The following is a 23,294-nucleotide window of genomic DNA, read 5'->3' as shown; positions in this document are numbered from 1 at the left end:
AGCCTTTTCAGCACTTCCAGATAGTAAACTTGGTTAACTCTTTGTCCAGTTGGTACAAATTCATAGTGAGTAATCCCTCTGATATCAGAAAAGGTTAGCAACATCATTGCAACAAGGTCGCGAACTTCATTGTCAGACCTCATACATGTACAGTTGATCTTGCTACGTGCAGTAGTTATGCTCTATAAAGTCTCGAACACTAAATTAAGAAATACCAAGCCATTGCTCCTTGGGGAAATATTGAATTAGGTTTCTGGGAGCCTCTGGTCACAACATTTTTGGTCAAACTGATCAGTACATAATCTTGTTTTGTGTGTTTCTGTTCAAAGACATCTTATTTAGTGTATATTGCTGAGTCATTGACATTGAATGGCCAACAGCACTATGTGTGGCTCATGCCTGAACGAAGCTCATTTAGCCCACACATTTTCTCTGTAAGGTACCTCCAAAGCCTTCTTGCACTTAAAAACACTAGACAGCACATCGATTAGGGAACGTTTAACAAGTAAAATCACAAAAGTGCAGAAAATATGGCACTAAATAGATTGCAAACAGGACACTTGTTTACAGACTGAGAGCTGAAACAAGAGGACAGGGTCACCTTGGTTGACCTCAACTGGGAGACTTGATCACCACTCAGCATACGTCCACGAATGACTGTGAAGTTGCTATGAATATTGATTTGGGGGTTACAAAGAAATTTTAGCACATAGGCAAATTTGCAAATAGGGAATCTGCAAATAATGAGGATCAACTGTATAACACACACAAATATATGTGTGTGCACGTGTGTGCATATAGATATGTAATGTGGGAGGGCTTGGCTTGTGATTTCAGGAAGTCTAAGATTGGTAAAGTAAGGGGGACATCTCAACTGCTTAGAAATGAGTCATTCCCAGGTTTTCCAGTCATTAAATCATTCCTTGCCATTACAGCCCATGAAAATAAACCACCTGGTAAATCATGGTGGTGACCTGTTCTCTGGGCTGCTGCCTCTCCGGGCTGAACAGCAGGTGGGAGGGGGATGCATGGCTGCTGAGTAGGCAGTTCGGGGAAGATGAGGAGAAACACAGGCCTTTCAGCTTCATCTTCCTCACACTGCTGACCCAGCGCGCTATCCTGTCATTCTTTAAACACATCCAAGTGTTTTTAATAAGTGTACTGAGGGCTAGCGCTGAGGACTGATACTGCATGCGTGAGAGGAGAAAGTTTGTATGTGCTAGACTTGAAAATCTTCTGTTGTGATGATTAACTGGGGAGAAAGGAACACCTTGGCTGAGTTGGCACCCCTCCCCACCCAAGTTTAGAAGTGTCGTAGCAGCGGCCCTCACTGCCTGTGTCTTACTGTCCTGTTTTGTTCTCTTCCACCAGCTGATCTACATGATGGCTACCACATATAACTATGCGGTTTTGAAGTTTAAGAGTCGGGAAGATTGCTGCACTAAATTCTAAATTGCATAAGGCCAATAAAGGAGCTTTAGAGAGCTATATGATGTAGCGTGAATATCACTGACACCCCAGACTAAAGCAGACTCTAGGTTTCTGCAGTTTTGTACCAGTAATTTGTAAATAGCTTTAGTCAACTCACTTCGCATGGTAGATTAATAAGATCACTTACCGTACATGAATTATAAAATTATGAGATCTGGCTATTTCCACATTTTGAAAAGGATTCAGTTATTTACTGACATTGGTGAGCACCCATTAAAAATAATTTTCTTGAACTTAAACTTTGAGCAGTGTCTCCAAATGAAATATTAAAACTTTGAAATACCTGTATTTTCCATTATTTTTGCTGGCTTGATAACCAAGTTCAATGATGAAAATGAAAACAAGTGAAGATGAAATGGAAGAGAACCATCTTAATCTGGATTTTGTTTTGTCAGACTCCTGGAAAATATTTTACAAATACATTTGAAACTTGATTACAATTTTTTTTTATGATTACATGGTTCACTACCAAATAAATGCCCCTCAAATAAGCCAGATGAAAATGTGAAGAAAAATAAAGGCGACCCATTTGTTTTCTCTGAAAAAAAGGATTTATGTGTGGGGGGTTTTTTTACATAACACAGTCCTTCCTTTCAGAGCCCACAAAATTGATAACCGTAAATTGTTTTGGTGAGTAGTAACTGATTCCTCAAAGCCAGTTCTCAAACTGCACATAAGATTTTAATGGGAAGAGAAATTGTTCCTGGATCTGAAAGTCTCAAATATGTTGTGAAGGAAATATGAACTATAAGGAACTTGAGATATAGATTTTGCAGGAAAGGTGAGGAAAATAAATGGGAAAGGAGTGTTTGCCACATCAAATGTAAAGAATGACAATAAGGAGTTTTACATTTTGTGAAATGAAATAATGGCAGTTATAAAATGGAAAATGTAGTTTCATTACTAAAAATGTGTTAACACAGAACTGCATGCTTTTGCTTATAGTTCTTAAGTTTGGTTTTGACCTTCACTTAATTTTCCCATGTTAAATATGTAGTTTTTTTTATTATTTACTCAAAATAAACATTGTTCACACTTTTAGGCCTTTGGGGGCACTGAATTTTATCCTCAGATAGGAAAGCTCTTTGCACCACACTTATTTTAAAATAACCACACAATGTGTTTCTGAATTTCTGCATTAATTTTTTAAGTTACTCTCAAAATGGCAGAAAACACCCTCTTGTATTTCATTTTTGCTTTTTCTTAACAATAACTTTGGCCATTTTTTCAAGTTCATTATGTTTGTATACTAACTTTTCTTCAGTCTTTTAATATGAAGCCTACTAGTAGAGCATGCTTTCAGTATCTGGTGCCTCTGATCGCAGAATGAGTATTAATACAGAATAACCCTCTCCCCTTTTTACAGTAAAGACCGTCTAATCTGCCTAGCGGCTTGCTTTGCCTTCTGACATGCTCACTAGCCATCATGCTCACCCTTCTTTTCCAGATCCACTTCCTCATGATACTGTCTTCTAACTGGGCTTACTTAAAGGATGCAAGCAAAATGCAGGCTTACCAGGATATCAAAGCAAAGGAAGAACAGGAACTGCAAGATATCCAGTCTCGGTCAAAAGAACAACTCAATTCTTACACATAAATGTTTGCCAGAGTGCTTCAGCCGACGAATTTACAGCTCTGACAAATCATCAGAGAGCTGCTCTGCAGTACAGATGTGTATCCCACCAAACAAACTAATGTACAACTACAAATACTTCATTGTCTGTCTCAAACTGCTGGGATATATTTCTAGGAAAACCTGCCAGTAGGTAAATCTTTTTCTTTAGAACAAATATTGGAGGTTTCATGTTAGCCATTTTAAAAGGCAACACTTTGATAAAATGATTATTCATCCTTTTGAAATTTGTGGCACGTTCACATTTATTGCTCGAGCAATCCTCCCAAGACAGGCAATGAGAATATGGCATACTCCTTGATAGGGACCCATGACGTGCCAGCATCGAGGGGTGTGGCCGTAAATTCTGTATGCCATCTGTCCTCAAATAAATGTATCTAAATAAGAAATAAAATGGGATTGCTGTGAAGTTCTATTTCTGACAGCTGACATTTATTAAACTGTAGCTCATCAAAGATAATATGATTCTCACAGTTGACCAGGACAGGTTAACTTCGTGATCCAATCAGAAATGCTTTTTTCAATAATGCAAAAATGAGCTGTGATTCTGCTACACCTACCGTTGAAGAAGCTGGATTCTGACTCATTGACAAGCTTTCCAGACTCGATTTTATAATAGATCTCATTTTAATAAAATGACCCACTTGTCATCATTCTTCTTGGGAAATAAAGTCAGCCCTGCCTTAATGAGTATTTGCTTTAAATTTCTAAAACTTCCATTATAACGGGAGACCCAAATCTTCCATAGACTTTTGTTCCACAAATGTTTTTCTTAATCAACAAGTGTTACCTTATTAAAATGACCACCATTCTGAACCATTTTTATGTGGTCTGAAAAGTAAGTTTACAGTTTCATACCAACTATCTAAAACATAATTACAAATAGACCACAGACCTCCTACTTTTATAGACTTGAATCCTTAAGTAATTTAAATTAGGGTTAGTATTTATTTCACTTTTTCTTACCTAAATCTTTGTTTCCTGGAATAATAACGTTCGATGTTCAGCAAAAAAAAACAAAAAACAAAAAAAAACACAACAAACAAACAAAAAAACAAAACAAAAAAAAACCTGCTTGAGTTTAAGCCATTTTCAAAAGAAACTTGCCTTCTAAAATCATTGTGCTCCAGAACATTAAGTAACTGTAGGTACTGGGTATTAGTGATGATAAACTTTGTGTTGTTCTTTATGAAATGATACATATAACTGTTGGTGCATCAGTGCTTTTTAAAAGGGGCTGCATAATATATAGGGTTAACTATGTATATTCATGTTGAGAATGAACTTGTGGTTGGGCTGTTTCCTGGATTTTAAAACATACATGTGCAGAAATGTATTAAAGTGAAAGGAAGCATACCTTCATCAAGATGCTATTAAAATCGAACATATAATATTTCATTTGGATTCTTTCTGTTGTTAATTTCTAAAAAATGCCTATTTGGATCTTGATTATTTTCTTTTTAATTGGGAGAAGCTCTCTTCTGTGTAGAACAGTTGTTCCAGAATAGCTTGGTGATTTGTTCTCCTGTTGCATGACAGACTTAAATGTTTTTTCCAGCAGTGGAGGTGCTGTTCAAGTCCAGTGTTCTAGAAGCAGTGTCTAAAAGCCTAATTTTACTTTTCTAATTCTGGTAGCTATTACCAAGAATGTTTGAAAGTTTTGTTTAAGTAGTCTAATATTTTTTATGTAAAGAGCATTAAATTTTGCTATGTATAAATTTTTGTAACCTAACAGTGAATCAATATTTTCTATCAGTGCCAAGGGCTTCCTGTAGTTCTATTCCAGTGTTACAATAAATATTTGTAGATAATAGTCAATACTTGTGTATGCTTATTTTAAAGATCTACTTAGGTGGAAATAGCTGTGGATGTACTAAGAGAAATGAAATAAAATTATAGCTTCATTCACTTGCCTTTTTACCATACATAAATACTGTCTTTCTCTGTATTCAGTATTGGTGTCCTTTTTAAATAGTATGCATAATCAAGATTTCACATTTGTGTGGAAATCAAGTTTGTAAGAGTGCTACATGTTTCGTTTCTGACAAATCTCCTTTAAGTGAGAGGAATATGAGAAAACAGCGTCACCCACTGGGCTGTATTTTACATAGAGTGCCACTAACACTATAGTTCTCTGGAACAGTGCAGGTTTTCTGACTAGCTTCAACAAATGAAAGCACTATACCTATGGGATTAACACAAAACTTAAGTTTGGGGAAAGTATAAATAGTGAGGAACCGTCATAAGAGTCCATGTACCATTGGCTATTTTACAAACCCAAGGTACAGAAGTCAACTGAAAGAACAAATATTCAGGATATTAAAAAGAAAAGAAAAGAGAAAAAAGCTCTACCTCTAACAGTTATTTTCTAAAGCAGCAGCTACATTTGCTCCTTAGGATTTCATTTGATAATCTGGTTAAACTACTTCTCTGTCAGCATGATTACACATTTGGGTTTCCTCCATCTGACCTTTCTTAGTAAGGACCAGCTTTTGTCACTGTTGCCCCGTGGCATTTCTAAAGAGATGCTGCCCAGGTCATCACCTTTCATTCACATTCAGCAGGCGAACAAGTCAGAAGCCCAGTTACTGTGCTGTTTGTCACAATACTTACTACCTTGTTTATGTAGCATTCGTGCAATTATTTAAGTTACACGAATCACGTGAATAAACTATGTGTAAACCATGCCGAGATAGGATCACATACAGCCTCTTAATTATCAACAGTAATCCTGCCACAAATGTAAAAATCTGTACAGGGTGGAGCAGAGATTTTTCCATTTCTCTGGTTATATCTTGTGAAACTTAATGTTTCAGAGATGAAAAAGAAAGTCAGAATTTTAGAGGAGGAACCTACTCATTGAAAAACCAAGAAAACTAAGTCCATTAAAAAATGAGGATCAAAGATTCCACAATAAAAGTTCTGAAAAAAAAGCCTTGTAGTGCTTTTTTAATGTTACGAGAGCCATAATAAGATTTAAAAGTGGCAAGCCACTTTGTCACTAGTACCTTCTCCTAAGTGATGGCATCTTTTGCTAGCTGGTGCAAGGCTAATTTGTTCTCAGATGTTTGTGAAAAATTACAGATTTCACTTAAGGTAACTTTTTCAAAATGAATATTAGGATGAACAAAACTATGGAAAGTTTTGAGGAAACAAAAATACAAATGGAGGTTGTCAGTTTGGCAAAGAACATACCTTTTTCTAAACTGCTCCCCAAGCTTCCTGGCTGGTTTGCTATTTAGTATATGTGCTGCCGAAGGGAGCACAAGGTTTGCTATTTAAACATTGTACCTACCTGGGGAAGATCGAAACACTTATTCAGCGGCCTGGTCTTGTGGAGGCAGGAGCATGGGAGAGTCTTGCATCTCACAGTCTATTAGTAGGCATTGTAGGTGATGCGCCATCTGAAATGCTATATAAGAAATGACTTACTTTTCTTCAAATGGACTCTGCCCTGACATGGAGTATTAAGAATACTTAGAATTTAAGTTGACCAAACAAAAAAGCTATCAAACCCCATGCTAGAGAACAAAGTTAATGAGTTATTTCGACAAGGGCTGTGAAAAACACAAGGTGGAGGAAACACCTGAGTAATATTAGAAAGTATTAAGTTATCTGAGGGTTCTGGTCCAAGATGGCCACATAGGCGGCTCCTAAACCCCCTCACCCATCGACACACCGAATGTACCACTACACATGGAACAATTTTTTCCTGAAAGAAATCCAGAAACTAGCTGAGCTACTCTTACACGTGCATCGAACAAGAAAATACATCACAACAGGACAGGCTGAGACATCAAACAATAAACCCCACCCCCAGCACAGCACCACACAATCAGGAGGGAACTGCCAACAACAAGGTTCTTCCTGAAGAGCAAAGGATTTGGACTCCAGGTCTAGTTCCCCAGCTTTTAAGACTCCCACCTGAGGTATAGGCCTCCAAAACACGTAGTTCTTAAGGTCCACAGGGCTTGTGTCTATGAGACCCACAAGATCGTAACAAACAGTTCTTAACAGGCTCCAGCCAACTCACCAACTCCTGGTCTTTCCCTGAAAAGGGTCTGTCGGGCAGGAGACCCTGCTCGCTGCGCCATTTGTCGTGCTGGGAGGCCTGCAGGGTCTCTGCTCCCGCTCCCCACACAAGAACGCAGGATATGGTGAGGCCAAAAAGGAACACCCACGGAGCCATAGGTAGGGGAGTCATACCACTTTATTCTCTCTGGCGGCACTATACTCTCACTGGAGGCTGGATACACACTGTCCGCAAACCGCCATCCACGCTTGCCAGCCCAGCCGCCATCTCCTTGCTAGCCCCATCCTTCTTCTCTTTCTCTTCCCTTTTTCTCAAACCGCCATCTTTTCCTCTCTCTCTCCTAGCATAGCCACAGCAGTTATATTGTGGCCAATGGCTCACTGGTTACAGCTGACGGCCAACTAGCCACAGCTGATGGCCATGCAATCACAGTTGGCCATTTACTACCTGAGCCAACACCTTTCTATGTGAGGCCGAGAGCCTGGAAACTTCTTTCTGGGGCTCCGCCCCCACAGGGTCCATTTGCATACATTGAAAGCTGCTGCCTGAGAGCCAGGCTTCTAATTTAGCACACATCTGGGGGCTGACTGCCATCCGCCAGAGACTGGGGAAGCCAATGGATGCCTCTCCTCCACCCGCTCCAAATCACCAGTATCTCCCAGGAAGGGGCTTATGCACGCATCAGTCAGCCAGTGGGGCTTACAGTCACAAGTTCCACAGGGCTGTAGAAAACAAAGCGGTTCTTAACAGGCACAGAACACCCCTCCCACCACGGCTATACACCCAGGCCAAGTACAGAGCAAGTAGGCAAAAACACCCGTCTCCCCGTGTATCCCAGGAAGGGGCCTAACTACACTAGTCTCCACTTCTGTGTGGGTGATACACTCCAAGACCCTCAGTGGATGCCGGAAACCGTAGATAGTACTGAACCCTATACTGTTTTTTCTATACATACATACCTATGATGAAGTTTATAAATGAGGCACAGTAAGAGATTACCAACAGTAATAGTAAAATAAAACAATTATAACAATATACTGGAATAAAAGTTATATAAATGGTTTCAGGGCCATTAAGTAAAATAAGTGTTACTTGAATACAAGCACTGATACCATCACAGCCAATCTAATAACTGAGACGGTTACTAAGTGACTAACCAGCAGGTAGTGTGTATCGCATGGATACACTGGACAAAGGGATGATTCATCTCCTGGGCGGGGTGGCGTGAGATTTTGATCACGACACTCAGAACAGTGTGCAATTTAAAACTAATAAATGGTTTATTTCTGGAATTTCCCGTTCAGTATTTTCAGGCCATAGTTGACGATGGGTAACAATCTCAGAAACATTGGATAAAGGGGGACTACTGTACATACTTTCCCTGTTGTTGTCTGAGAGTCCAGCTTCCAATCAAACTACATCTAGGTGCGGACTGACCCTCCCCATTGAGACTCTGGCCAGTCTTGACAAACCTTCAACTATGGGGCAGCACCAAGAACAAAGAAGGAAGCTTGGACAATCACAAAGGTTTGAAAGGTAACAACCAAGAGCTTGGGCTGAGCTGACAGGTTCATCTCCTACACGATACCACTCTATTAAGACTGTGAGAGGTGGTTGTTTTAGCTAATACCCAGAACCCAAAGCAGAGAGTCAAAACAAAGAAACAGTGGAATGAATGTTCCAAATAAGATAAAACTCCAGAAATACATGGAAATAAGTGACTTATCTGAGAGTTCAAAATAACGGTCATACAGACAGATGTTCACCGAGGTCAGGAGAACAATGTATGAAAATAGTTTAACAAAGAGAAAAAATTAAAAAGTATAAAAAAGAAATCACAAAGCTGAAGAATAACTGAACTGAAAAATTCTATTGAGGGGGGGTTCAACAAAAGACTAGATTAAGGGGAAAAAAGGATAAGCAAAGTTGAACACAGTCCAGTGGAATTCATCCAGTCAGAGGAGAAAATGAAAAAAAGAATGAAAAAGAGTGATGATAACTTAAGGGACTTATGGAACACCAATTGGTTCACTTGATGGTGTCCCATAAGTCCCTTATCATCACTCTTTTTCATTTTTTTCATATGTATATTATAGAGGTCCATGAAGGAGAAAAAGGCAGAAAGTTCATACAAAGAAATAATGGCTGAAAATTTCCAGAACATGGGGAAAGAAACAGACATCCAGCTCCAGGAAGCCCAGCGAGTTCCCAAAAAGATGCATCCAAAGTATAGTGTTGGCATAAAAGCAGACACGCAGATCAAGAGAACAAAATAGAGAACCGAGAAATAAACCCATGCTATGTGGTCAATTAATTTATGACAAAGCCAAGAATATACAATAGGAAAAGGACACTCTCGTCAATAAATTGTGTTGGGAAAATTGGATAGGCACATGTAAAATATTAAATGGACCCTGACCCTACACCATACATAAAAATCGACTCCAAATGGATTAAAGACTTAAACATAAGACCTGAAACAGTACAAGTCCTGTAGGAAAACATAGGCAGTAATCTCCTTGACATTGGTCTTGGCAATGTCTTGGATTTTACACCAAAAGCAAATGTAACAAAAGCAAAAACCAATGGGACTACATCAAACTTTTTAAAAAGTTTCTACACAGCAAAGAAAACCATCAACAAAATGAAAAAGCAACTATGGAATGGGAGAAAATATTTGCAAACCATGTATCTGATAAAGGGTTAATATCCAAAACATATAAAGAACTCATACAGCTCAATAGCAAAAAACAAACAAACAAACAAACAATCAGGGCCGGCCAGGTGGCTCAGACAGTTGGAGCTCCGTGCTCCTAACACCAAAGGTTGCCGGTTCGATTCCCACACCAGCCAGTGCCAGATAGTTCAGCTGGTTGGAGCACGGGCTCTCGACCATAGGGGTTGCTAGTTCGACGACTCCTAGACTCCCGCAAGGGATGGCGGGCAGCGCCCCCTGCAACTAAGATTGAACACGGCACCTTAAGCTGAGCTGCCGCTGAGCTCCCGGATGGCTCAGTTGGTTGGAGCGCGTCCTCTCAACCACAAGGTTGCCGGTTTGACTCCCGCAGGGGATGGTGGGCTGAGCCCCCTGCAACTAGCAATGGCAACTGGACCTGGAACTGGGCTGCACCCTCCATGGCTAAGATTGAAAGGACAATTTGACTTGGAGAAAGTCCTGGAAGGACACAATGTTGCCCAATAAAGTCCTGTTTACCCCCCAAAAAAACAACAACAACAAATAAATCCACTAAAGAATGGGCAGAACTGAACATTTTTCTAAGACAATATACAAATGGCCAACAGGTACATGAAAAAGGTGTTTAACATCACTAATCAGGGAAATGCAAATCAAAACCACAATGAGGTATCACCTCACACCTGTTAGAATGTTTATCATCAAAAAGACGAGAGACATTAAGTGTTGACGAGGATGTGGAGAAAAGGAAACCCTTGTGCACAGTTGGTGAGAATGTAAACTGGTGCAGCCACTATGGAAAACAGTACTGAGGTTCCTCAAAAAATTAAAAATAGAATTACCATATGATCCAGCAATCCTACTTCTGGGTATTTATCCACAGGAAATGAAATCAGGATTTCAAAGATATCTGCACCCCCATGTTTACTGCAGCATTAGTCACAATAGCAAACATACAGAAACAACCTAAGTGTCTATCAAAGGATGAGTGGATAAAGATGTTATACACACACAGACACACACAGGAATACCATTCAGCCATGAGAAAAAAGGTAATCCTGCCATTTGCAACAACATAGCTGGACCTTGACGTTATGCTAGGTGAGCTAAGTCAAAGACAAATACTGTATGATCTCACTTATATGTAGAATCTTAAAATAACTCACAGAAACAAGAGACTAAAATGGGGGTTACCAGAGGCTGGGTAGTGGGGGAGAGATGTGGTCCAAGAGCACAAACTTCTAGTCAAGACATGAGTAAGTCTGGGAGACCTAACATGTGGCATAGTGATTATAGTTATGATACTATATTGTACACTGGAAAGTTGCTAAATCGTAAATGTTCTCACCGCAAATGTGACGTGATGCAGGCGTTAGCGAATGCTACAGCGGTAATCATCTTGCACTATGTCTCAAACCGACACCTTAAACTCACACAATGGTATATGTCACTCAGATCTCAATAAATCTGGAAGAAAAGTTATCTGAGGTGCTGTTGAAAGCAAAGATGCCAGATTCTTGGCACTCTGGCTCAATGTTTGATATGCTGACAATGAATAGCGCCTGGACAACTTATGTCTTTCAAAGGTATACTTCAATGAAAAGCTCCTTGGAAGCCCAAGGAAGAATAAACACTAAAAAGCCGTCCCACTTTGTTACAGAACTCAATCCAGACAAGTATCACTGGCAAAAGCAATTCAACCCAGTTTGTATTTGTAGAGGAAAATGATGTGCTCCAGGATTTTACTGGACAGACCAGAGAATCCTTCCTGTGCTAGGAGCTGGGTGACCATCAGTTAGCACTGAATGTCTCACGTCCCAGGAAACCCCTCAGTCCAGGCAATCATATGGTTGTTCACCATCACAGCAGTTGTGTGTGTGCTTTTTGGTGACTATACTGGCAATGTCGTTAGAGAACTTTCCCGAGATGTTGGACTGAGAGCTGCAGGGGTACGAAGATGGAGAAAGGGGAGCCAGAACAAATGGGTCTCCTCTTACCTTTGTGGAAGTTATGTTGGTGCTGCATTTGAGCGCAGTTACCCTGACTGGATGATGTGTAGTTTCTAAAAGTCATTCTGGAGAGGGCCATCCAATGGGTCTGAGGATGTCTTCTATCAGAGCGGCTCCAGAATAGCCCAGGTTAGAGGCAATACTAGTCTCGACACCTGTGTATGCACCCTGGCTCCAGAACGTGACAATCACAAGAACTTGGTCACGTCACTAACCTCTCTGTGCCCCGTGTTTCCTAATCTGTAAACTGTAGTCATAGTACCTACACTTCCTATGGCTGGTATGAGCAATAAGTGATTTAATACAGGTACAGGTTTAAAAGTGTACCTGGCACGAAGTTAGTGCTCAGTAAATTTTACCTTCTCTTCTTACCACCATCGAAGGGTTTGTGTTCATTCTCAAGAAAAAAAATGTCAAAAGTAATGACCAGTGGTGACACTGTACTACTTCTAAAGCCTAGAATGGAAAAACCTAGGTCTTTATTTTCAGGGACAAATCAGAAGAATAGTGTTGGGGAAGACGGCCTCCTGTTTGAAAGGTGGTAGCCTACCTCTGGAGAGGAAGGAATGCAGATGAAACTTCCAAAATGCAGCCCTGGAATTTGACCAATAAGTTTTCAAAGAAATATAAATTAACATAAAAATGGGGAAAAAATATAGTAGTTCATTCTATTGCAATGAAAGGCTTAAGAATGAGTAGTTCTGAAGAGGTATCATTGGACTAGATTGCTTTTGGTTTATATGCTAGAGTATCAAATAAAATTATGAAAAAAATCACACTGGATTAAATATACAATTTTTATTGAGAATTTTGTCTTATTACAGAGAACTCATAGGCCTTTAGTTATATGAGTAAGAAGCTGCACAGCACACATGGTTACCAAAAGTCATCTGCTTCTTCCGGAGAAAAGCCTGTGTAACTAAATTAAAGAAAGACAAAAATTTTAAAACTTTGTTAAATTCTTGTCAAGTTTATTCAGAGACCTTTATAATATTCCCATTCATTCCTCTTGGGGCTTCTGCCCTCACTTACAATTTGAATCAGTAGCAATTTCACAACTTAAAAACTGCAATAGATTTTTTTAAGTCATTAATTTTGACTGATTCAATCATTTCTTACAGGCAAACTTCAATATGTGAACATTTCCCTTGGCCAACAAAGCCAGCAATATAAAAATGGGTTTGCCAAGAACACAATGTTGGGGAAACCATACCTTTCGTCTTTGTCACTAGATGGCAGTGTGTCCACTTGTGAACCTTCTCTGACAACATTTTTTGAGCTCTGATACAAAGAGGGGGGAAAGAATAACTGGGAAATATATATGTAACTTAAGAGTCCAAAAAAGAGGTGACTTTCAGACATAAAATTCAGCAAGCACATCAAACTATCCAGTACGCATTCTCAATACCCCTAGTACTTCAGGCTTATATAGAATATCAATGTCTCAGACAGTACCATGCATTCATTATTCATTGATAGGGCTTTCCTTATATTCTTTCTTGTTCTAAAAATAAGAGGCATCTCAACTTTTATAAACTTTCACAAATCAAAATCTGGTCAATCTTTCACCCAAGCAAAAGTGATGACATTTTGTCAAGAGAGTAATATACTTAAAAGAGTCAAGGCTCCATTTGAACTTTGGATTTCGTCTGCTTTTACTTTGTCTCCAATGGAGAAGGCAGACTCCTGTCCCAATGTTTTCTAATAAATCACAGAAGCCTTTGTTCCTCCCCCACCCTGACAACCTGTCCAAAGCATCACCTCACCTTATCTGCCGTCTCCTGGTCCTGGTCCTCCTGGATGATTTTCATGTATTTCTCTAAAGGATTTTCAGCACAAACAGATTTGTCTTTCATTTCTTGAATACTTATTTCTAATTCTTTCTCCATTTCAATCTTCAATGACTCTTCAATAATCTGCTGTCAAATAGATGGGAACCAAAACAGGAAATACACAAAAACATTTTAAAAACGCGTAGCACTGTAATTCTGATCCTTTAAGTAAAATCTGCATGCCAGAAAACTATCTCATTTTCTTTTTCATTGATGTCATTGTTACCATCATGGGGGGGAGGGGGACAAACATGTCCTGGCAATGAAGGAATGGATTCATTTGCCTCAAGTGTCCTGTGCTTTAGACCAAATTACCTGGGAGTTCAAGGAACAGCCATATGGAAGATTATTTTATGTAAGATTCAGGAGGCGTGTGAAGTGGCCGGAGTGAGTAATGCATTTGTCTGGGACCAGAATCAGGACACAGAAGGCCAAAGAGAACCGGGAAGGAGGGCAGGGGAGCCTGTGGAAGGCATGGTGGACTGGCAGTCACCTCCCCTGGGTTCTGCTAGTCCTAGTACCAGCTAGCTGACCTGTAAAGCCCATTTACAAAACATGGTCTACCTCCGTTACAGGCGTGTGTTCAGGGCCAGATGAGAAGGCGTCAATGGGCTGGCAAACGCTTCCCTTTGCAACGAACTCCTAAGGTGCGTGTGTGCAGTCCTTTGTGGTACTGAGGCAAAGCAGAGGCCCAGAGGCCCAGGGCTTTTTAAGTTACCTACCACTGCTATGACTCCAGGACACACTGAGGACTCACGGCCCTGAGAGCAAGGTACTTTCTGAAGGTACACCATGGAGAAATTAGCACGGAGAATTCAGCTTTCCTTAGTATTATTACCCTTTCTTGATCCAGTTTTTCTAGCTCTCGTTCCCTTTCTAAAGCTTCTTGTTCACTCTGCCTTCTTTCTTCTTTCTGCCTTTGTTCTTTCACTTGCTGCTCCCATATGCTTTCTTCTTCTCTCTGTTCAATTTGTTTCTGATCTACACCTAAAGGGTAAGGAAATAAAGAGTGAGTAACTTCCCACATCAGTCTTTTAAACAGGAGTCCCTGCCGAGACTCAGGGAGACTGCTTGATTCTCAGAGGACTCTGATCTGCTGGTCCATCTTCCTGATCTTGCAGCCCCCGGCCCCACTCCTAGCACCACATCCACCTTTTCCGTTACTGAGATGAATACAAGTCACCCTGCACATGAACGACTTCAAGTGCCTCCCCTCCCATCACATTTTCTCATCCTCTTCACCCTCCCCCTCCCTCCTTCATCCTTCCCTAGGCAAGCCCTGCATCTCTGCCCTGACTTACCATTAGCCCCTCTTTATCCACAAGGCAGTTTTATAACTCTTCCTCTGACTCCCACAAAGGGGCCTGAGCCTCTCCTGCCCAGAACAGTACAAAACCAGCACACACAGGCGCCCAGCCATCTTGCTGTCATTCCCCACTTCCTCCAGGCTGATCCTTTCCTGGGGTTTTAGCTATCGCCTGTGTCCCCATCGTTCCCACATCTTTTTCTCAAGTCTGATCTCTCCCCAGCCTCACATCCATGTTTCTGACAGGTTCCCTGCTATCAACACATGGAAATCTCACAGCACCAGCTTCACACCTAAAGTTATTATTCCTGTCCCTTTAATCACGCTCTTTCTACACCATGTTCACTCAACCACCAGGGTTAACACAGTTGTTAGTTACAAAGAACCTGCAAATATGACTAAGCCCTCTCCCTTAACTATTGGAAATACACTTTCAGATTTGGCAATGAAGGTTACAAAAGATAGGAAAAGAAATAATAGTAAAATATTACAATCACATTAAAGATGTATAACGGGTATTAACGATTATTTCAATTTCCCACTATGATTTCCCAAGATGGTAAGGCTCTTATGGAATGGTTTTTGCAGAAGTATCTTAAGCAAAAAAGCTAACTGCTCTGTCAGACTTTGGACAAGTAAAGAAAAAAATGTAAAAGCAATTCGCCCAGGAAGACTAAATTAGAAGGCTTTCCTTCAATTTTCTCCTCAGCACTGTCTTTACAAGTTCAAATTGCGTTACTTCAGAAATGTCATTAATAATGATAACACCCCAACCCCAAGACTTGGAATAATTCCTGCTTACAAACAGTCCTTCAACGATATGTGAAGTAATGTACAGGGCACAGACGCGTTCAGCATGCAGTCACGCTACCTGTTACTTAAAACACAGGAAAACTTACTTGGGTAGTGACAGGAGACAACCCTGGCAGGAGCAGCGGCAGCAGAGTCCAAATGGGGCACGTCGCCAGCAGGACGGACGCCCTCCGCTTCAAACTGCTTTGGCACGTCCCCTGCAACTACACAAGGTGCAAACCAGTGTCCCATGAGTCCTTCCTAACAACAGCGAGAGAAGGGAGTACAGCGCAGTGTGGGGTAGCTCATTGCGGAGCACGCAAGTTTGGGCCACAGCCACCGGCCAATCTGTCCTTACACAATTCTAAGTAAGACATTCTCAGCATAACCTCCTGATGTTATTCAGTGAATACTTTGAGAAGTATTCACTTCTCAGTGTCCTTACACTTTAAAGAATTACATTTGTTTACAAAATTAGATTTGTAACTCAACAGGAAGTGACAAAGAAGAATTCACCTGGCTTGCTGATAATCATGTGAATTCTGTTCACATATCAAGGAACTTGTTAAGAAAGTGGTTAAAGTTACAAAGAATTTGCAAATCTGATAAAGCCCTCTCATTTAACTGTTCAAAATATACTTTCGGACTTGGCGATGAAGCTTACAAGGCTAAACGATAGGTTATATACAAACATAAAGACTTCCCCAGCTGGGAAGAACCTCGAAGATGGTGGACTCTACACCACAGTTTTACACTTAAACAGGAAGCTCCCAGGTGGAGCAAGCTAAGGCAGGGCCAGAGCTGGGACACCAGTCGCTGGGCAATGAAGCTAATACACGTTCACCTCCATTCTTTCACTAAGAATGGGTTTTCTAAATCTGTGGCAGTGGATGGAATCTGTATAAATTAAAGAAAAATAACTGAGCATCTTCATATCCCATAAAAAAGAACAACAACAAAACAAAAAAAGTAAAAAAATCACTTATTTTAAATCGGGGCAATCCCAAACTTGGTAAATTAAGGGTTCACTTGTGGGATTAGCTCCAACTTTCAAAATTATTGGTTTTCCTGAAGTTTTTTACAAATGGAACTCAAACGCACCCCTAAAAATCTTTGTGATATAAACACGAGGCAACATAGCTATATTTATGGTTTTATCACAAAATGCAAATGTCCTAATTTGTAACTGCTTTGCTTTTCAGAGCAATGGATATGTTTCACCAAAACTAAGCTTTCTACATTTTCAACTTATAAAAACTGGTACTTATATTTGAACTTACATTGAAAAGATGATTCAGATTCCTCATTACCCTTAAAAGGTAGCTTGTCTGGATTTGAAGATTCAGTTTTGTCTTGAAGTTCAGTTTGTCTTTGATAAAGACTGGATTGGAAGAATAAAATCCATGAATATGAAGCTTTAATAATGTAAAACCCAGGAGCATAGGATGATGAAAAGCCTTTTGTGAGTCGAGAAAATGCTTTAGAAAATTAATTGTTCCCACTGAGAATGAGAGCTACCTGCACCAGGCGTCATTCTAAGCAATTACCACACGTTAGCTCAGGCAGCCCTTACAACCACCTCATGCTGTGAGGCAGCCACTACCATCATTAGCAAAGAATGATGTTGCACTGTGATGGTGTTCCCAGGAGTTTATTTTGTCAAGAACCACAAGACCTATTGAAGAAAACAAATTCTCCACACCACTGGTAGGAGCCAGCTGAAGATGCAATACCATAAGCCCATATGCATGGAAGTGCCCCAACTCAGCATGTGGTCTCGTCTCTCCTCTTGGCTTTACCACAAGAGTGATATTTAAAAAACAAATTTACATGCTTCAGGACCATGACAGGCACACGTAGCAGTTTTCAACTCTGCACAGTAGACCTGAATTAACACGCAGATGCCCAGGCTGGAGCCCAGAACTAAGGAACAGAATCTCACGCTGTGGGACCAGAGACCAGGCACAGGCAGGGGCCCATATGTGACTCACATCCCAGCCCAGGCAACCCGCTGCCCAGCTTCTAAACACATCTACTCCATCCTGCTTCAGCAGCCATACCCTAGGACCCCAACCACTTTAAAATTCATTTCAATGGACAAATTAGAATTTTGTTTGTTTATACTTAAACACCAAAATATCCTTTAAAATGACTTTTTAGTGATGTGTGAAACTGTTTCAAGTTTAAAAATCAACTAAATTTATGTGCTTTTGCAGATTTTTGTACATTAGTTTTTTTATCTTTATAAACCGAGTGTATTCATGGAACTATAAAGATGTTTATCGATACCATAGCACATATTCCATACAGCAAGTTTAGCAAACAAGTAGAAATGACCTATTTGCCTAAAGGAATTTTTCCCCAGTAAATCAGATGATTCTCAAAGGTCACACATCATCTAATAATCTGATCACAAATTCTATGTTGCCACATGGTCTTTAGTATCAGCTAAAAAATCCAAACAAGTCAAGGCTGAGCCCTTATGCAGTTAACCAGACTCGGCTGAAGCCACCAGAACACGGTACTTACCCAGCCATCTGCTCCAAAGACCTGGGCGGCGAATGGATGGAAAGGCTGTGCAGAGACTCAGCAGGTGAAAGCTGGGGCGTTCTGTCAGGACTAGGGCTGGGGACAACAGCAGTGGATTGTCCCAGGCCTAAGGGGCAGAAAAAACCAGGGCAAGAATATTACAAATTACACAGAGAGAAAGGCAACGTGGTTTCTAGAGTTCCATTACTTTGAAAATAAACTATTATCCTTGCAAACAGCTGAGTATGATGCATAAACAATACACAGAATTAATGATTCAAGCACCTACATGAAACTGCAGTGATAACAATAAAATGCAGAAAACTAATCAGCGGTAAAGGAAAAAGCCACTGTCACTCTCTGACGACCTGTGTGTGCCAAGCCCAGTGCTGGAACTTGCCACTCTGTCCCACTGCCTCCCACACCGACCCTGTGCCCTGAGGTTGACGCTGCTGCCAGCAGGCAGGCAGAGGTGCGGAGGACACACGTGCCCGGGCTAGGGCGTTCCCAGACCCAGCTACGCATGCGCTTTTCACTCCTTCCTGCTGTCGAGGGCAGCACTACTCAGACAAGAGGGCTACTGAGGACCAGATCCATCCAAGTCCAGAGCATCCTACAACCCTTTCTGCAGAAGCTCACCTTCCAGATGCATTTCGCCATCAAGACTTCGTTTAGTTTTGGCAAGGGGAGTGGAGGAGAGGCGTCTGCAAGTGTCTCTGCAGGGCTGTAAGGCCACGCTGCCCATCAGTGCTTCTGTCACGTCGTCCGCCCGACGCTGCTTGGACAAGGCGCCGTCCTCTGCAAAAATATGCCTTTCAGGGGAACTTGAACTGATACTCTTGAGAGTTCCTAGCAAGTGCAGGGGTGACCGGCTCTTGGCTGCTGATGGGCTTCTAGCGGCTGGGTACTGACTCACTCTTCGATGGTAATCTTGGAAAGCTTTCTCCAAGCGTTCGGCCTCTTGCTCCAGCTCCTTCATTCTTGTCTTGGCACTGGCTACAAACTCAAGGTCTGAATCGGGCGAGCTACTGTCCGTGCTTGCATCTGGATAATGTATAACCATTGGTGTAATTGTGCCTGCCATCAGCTTCTCCTGTTCAAGACGATTTTTCAAGAAATCCCCAGTTTGGTCACCGTTGGGAGGCACCATGAAACCGCTGACAGAACGATGCACCAGAGACTGCTTTGGATTGCGGTACACTTCATTCTCTAGGGCTGCAGGTGACAAAGAGATAGTGTGAGAAACGAGGGGGAGATAAAAGGCAGTGACTAGAACTGAGATATACTTGAGAGTATTATTTGTTTTCACAAAGGAAACAAGATAATAAGAAGAACAAACTTGTGTATTAAACAGTTTCTGAAGCCACAGTGATGCGAATACTTATTAACATTTATTTAGAGCGCCTATGTAGCTGCTACAGATCTTGTCTACTTTCTTAACCATGATACTACTTCACAATCCATTATACACACTCTTGAAATCCAAAAAGCTCTGGGAACTGAAAATTTATTCATAATTTATTTGGTCACAAAGCCTAACAAGACCTGAACTCATCTGGTTGATAAATTGACCTGAAATGATACAAACCCACATATAATCTTTATTCTTCTACCCAACATGGATATTCATACAGTTGACTGTGAGTTAATCTCCATGCTTCCTTATAGGATGCTGCGCCAGAACTCCCAGGGCTGTGGCAAAATCAAGTGCAGGGCCCGGGTTTCAGGTAAGGGAATGAGGTCCTGCAGTCACAACAAGGCTGAGGGCCAACAACTCCCACTGCTCCCATATTACAGACAGGGGACTGGGGCTGGGTCACGGTTGGCAAGGCATCGAGCCGCTGGGATTTCCTAACGCAAAAGCAGGCCATGCAAAGCCAGTCTGTGTAGTCGCTGTTCTCCTGCAATGCCTCCAGGACACATGCTTGCAGTGGGCAATGCATGCGTTCAAAACAGTTCCATCTTCATTAAGCTATTTTTCATGACACAGATTGCTATGATTTTAGCTCTGGGCACTTTGGCAAACAGAACTGTTGAGAGCAAATGAGGAACAGGAAAGAGTAGAAGTGAGTAAAGATAAAAATAAACCAGTGCAGAAGGGAACAAGGACTGATGAGGGAAGAGTGCAAATGGGAACTGAGGAAGGCTCAGAACCAGGAAGTGTGAGAAACCAGATCAACTGGAAAAACACAGAAACTTGCTTTAGGCTTGAAAGCAGTGAAAGAAGGTATCTAAGCGTCAGTACACTTCTTATGAAGAAGGAAGGGGCAGGTATCATGCACGCACAGTGAAGATGTGCAATAGAATGACAGCAGGAACCATTCCGAGTGTAGGACCCATCTCATATCATCTTCATTCACCATGGCAGGTACTCTTATTCCCATTACAAACGAGGAAACTGTGGTCCAAGGAAGTTAAACTGTGGCCCAAGGTCAAACAACTAACTTCAAAATTGGGGTCTGAAGACAAAATCAGTTTTCTGATTCCAGCGGCAATGCTCTTTTGCTAGGCCACCCTGCTTCTCCCACATGCGTATTTACTCATGTGTCAAGGAGAATGTGTAACCACTGAAGAGTCGATTGGTCTTATTATCAGGATAACAAATGTAAAAGATAAGCCTAGGTCCAGGATGAATTTGGGCACTTCTGTGTCACCGCCACATCTTTCCTATTTGGGCTACGAGGCTCTCCCAAGCCATGGGGCACCTGTGAAAACAAGTGACTTTAGCTGATAACCCAGTTGGTGTTCCAGAAATGGATAGGGAGTTTTACTTCTAAGATGACACATATCTCTATGGCTTTTCCCCTACTGTGAGAACTATTAAAAATTCAATGAGTAACAATCATTACATTTCCACCAACATCAGAAGCTTTACACACACACATTTATAGGTTAAAAAGGTTTCTGACCTGTCTGAGTGTGTTTCAGTTGCAATTTTAAATCAGCCACCTGCATAGTTAACCTCTTTACAGAGGCATCGTAATCTAATATCTGGGCCTTCAGCAGTGCAGAATGCTCAATCTGAAAAGATTTGGAGAAGGAAAAGAAATCAACATAAAAGAATCGCAGCTCAATTCAAAAGGAACGATTCTCTTTTTGGTCTTATTCTCTTTGTTTTGCCAATTCTAAGCAGCTTTACACTCGTAATGCACAGGTCCCCAGAAAAGAACAACAGAACACACAAAAAGTTTCCCACCTCCATCTTCACTATCTCAAAGAACAGCTACTCCAGGGCATGAGGCAGACATCAGAGTGTTAATGTTTCTAAACTAAGGGCAAGAATGAAGAGATACTTAAACAGTGGGCACCATCAGGACTTGGATAATTTTGTGTTTAGGTGTGTTTGCTTTTCCTCCGGATTTTATTACTTATTATGAATATAAAGTCACACAATCACTCGAGAATTGTCTCAGATGAGAAAGGATACCCTCAGCATATTGGGGAGTAATTTTTGATGTTAAAATCAATCTGATTTACGCCGGTGTGACATATGCCAAGTTTACCCGTCTCCTGGCCCAACAGCGGGCCGAGCAAGGAGCCGTACTCACTTCCTTTTGCAGCTGGTTGTGCAGGGCTTGCTTGTGGGCTTCGAACTCCTTATGCTCAAACGCGATCACATTTTCTGCTTTCTTTAATTCTTTCTGAAAAATCACCAGCTCAGGAGATGGCTGAGCTATGCCTAAAAAGGTAAAACACCTGGTCATTACCAACCTGAAGTTCTCTTATTTCACGTAACAAAACCGGCTCAAGAGATTTTAAACCGTTCTCCCTTTTCTTTGTATGCACATGATTACTATTACATATGAATTACATTAAATGGACTAAAAGCAATCCTGACTCACAAATTTCAGAACAAAAGAATTTAAGGCATGTAAACGCAAACTTTATTACTCTACATAGTCCTACTCCAAGTAAAAGAATTCTTTCCAATCCTCCACTTAGCTTGAAAGCCGGCCTCTCCCCTCTACCACATCCAGAAGGCACTGAAGGAGCCCTCCATCAAAGCCTGTTGATGACTGCCCCAAGGTCCAGTCCATGCATCTGTCAGCGGTACTCGGGGTCCAGGCAGAGAGCAGATGGAGTTGCCCCACAGGGTTCAGTTGGGACCCTCTCATAAAAGGCAACTTATGTAAGGTAGGCACAAAGGATGGTGCAGTTCCCTGGGCTAGTACAGGGGCCATGCTCTTACCACTCCTTGGTCCTACATGGACAGGGAGGGAGGATTTGTCAGAACTGGAGAGTCTATGCCCCAAGCACTGGGATCTTGCCTGGCTAAGAGGTGCAGGGCCAGCTCAGGGCCACTGCACACAGAGGTGGCGGGAGTGGGGGGAGGGGGGGGAGGTACTAACAACCTCAGTCATCCCTCCATCCCAGAGCTTGAGGATGTCCCCACTGGCCAAACCCGACCAGCAGAGCCCAAGGGGAATCTGCTACCATCCAGAGAGGCAGATTTTTACAGTTTAAAAACATTTCTTCTTAGTGGCACTAATAATTATTCAAAAGCAAGCAAAAAGGAAGTACCTTCAAGCCGAGAATCTTAATTTCACTAAAATTTCCCCATTGAAGTCTCCCTTACAGGTACAAAGCACAGTTTCAAAATACTAAGTGAATATGAATTATAAAAACATGCAAATCAAGTAAAAAGACATACGGTTTAGGAGATGCAAGTTTTCCTTTCTACTCTCTTCCAGTTGTTGTTTAAGCATTTTATTTTGTGCCTGCAGCTCCAGTTTCCCTTCTTTCAGCAGTGAATAGTCACCCATCTCTTTAATCTTTTCATTCAGTAGGTGGTTTTGCTTTGTTATTGCCAAAGACTGGGCTTTGACAGACTCTAGATCAAGCTGGAATTGACAAATTAAAACTTACATTTAAACAGTGACAACAGTACTGCTTAAGCCAGAGCTGGCAGGCTGCCTGAAGCCGGGTGGCACCAAGTAATTAAGGCCACTTGACAGAAGTCTGGTTCTCTGCAAC

At 41.3% G+C, this 23,294-nt stretch overlaps 2 protein-coding genes across 13 annotated transcripts in view; one reads left to right on the top strand and one right to left on the bottom strand.

The window, feature by feature from the left end:
* Positions 1 to 5,028, top strand: part of GPM6B (glycoprotein M6B) — a 152,572-nt gene extending 147,544 nt beyond the window's left edge. For 3 of the 7 annotated variants that reach the window (XM_019746289.3, XM_019746291.3, XM_074323185.2), the window contains one exon: positions 2,939 to 3,981. In XM_019746289.3, coding sequence (XP_019601848.3) covers positions 2,939 to 3,088 — 150 coding nt within the window. In that variant the 3' untranslated portion in view covers positions 3,089 to 3,981. Of the gene's footprint in view, positions 1 to 1,371 lie in introns of all 7 variants that reach the window. The other 4 variants (XM_019746294.3, XM_019746292.3, XM_019746290.3 and 1 more) reach the window with 3 other exon arrangements.
* Positions 5,029 to 12,644: 7,616 nt separating this feature from the next.
* OFD1 (OFD1 centriole and centriolar satellite protein) overlaps positions 12,645 to 23,294 on the bottom strand; it is a 35,208-nt gene continuing 24,558 nt past the window's right edge. For 5 of the 6 annotated variants that reach the window (XM_088794914.1, XM_088794915.1, XM_088794912.1 and 2 more), the window contains 11 exons: positions 22,972 to 23,161; positions 21,869 to 21,999; positions 21,230 to 21,341; positions 18,960 to 19,535; positions 18,321 to 18,447; positions 17,072 to 17,172; positions 15,899 to 16,015; positions 14,532 to 14,680; positions 13,628 to 13,780; positions 13,075 to 13,142; positions 12,645 to 12,780 (listed from right to left, as the gene is read on the bottom strand). In XM_088794914.1, the coding sequence (XP_088651040.1) occupies positions 12,738 to 12,780; positions 13,075 to 13,142; positions 13,628 to 13,780; positions 14,532 to 14,680; positions 15,899 to 16,015; positions 17,072 to 17,172; positions 18,321 to 18,447; positions 18,960 to 19,535; positions 21,230 to 21,341; positions 21,869 to 21,999; positions 22,972 to 23,161 (1,767 nt within the window). In that variant the 3' untranslated portion in view covers positions 12,645 to 12,737. The remainder of the gene's footprint in view (positions 12,781 to 13,074; positions 13,143 to 13,627; positions 13,781 to 14,531; positions 14,681 to 15,898; positions 16,016 to 17,071; positions 17,173 to 18,320; positions 18,448 to 18,959; positions 19,536 to 21,229; positions 21,342 to 21,868; positions 22,000 to 22,971; positions 23,162 to 23,294) is intronic. The other variant, XM_088794913.1, reaches the window with a different exon arrangement.

The sequence above is a fragment of the Rhinolophus sinicus genome, chromosome 18 (assembly GCF_057876585.1).
Source record: "Rhinolophus sinicus isolate RSI-liver-muscle chromosome 18, RSI-T2T, whole genome shotgun sequence".
NCBI classification, from domain to species: domain Eukaryota; kingdom Metazoa; phylum Chordata; class Mammalia; order Chiroptera; family Rhinolophidae; genus Rhinolophus; species Rhinolophus sinicus.
This window is presented reverse-complemented; position numbering and strand designations above follow the sequence as displayed.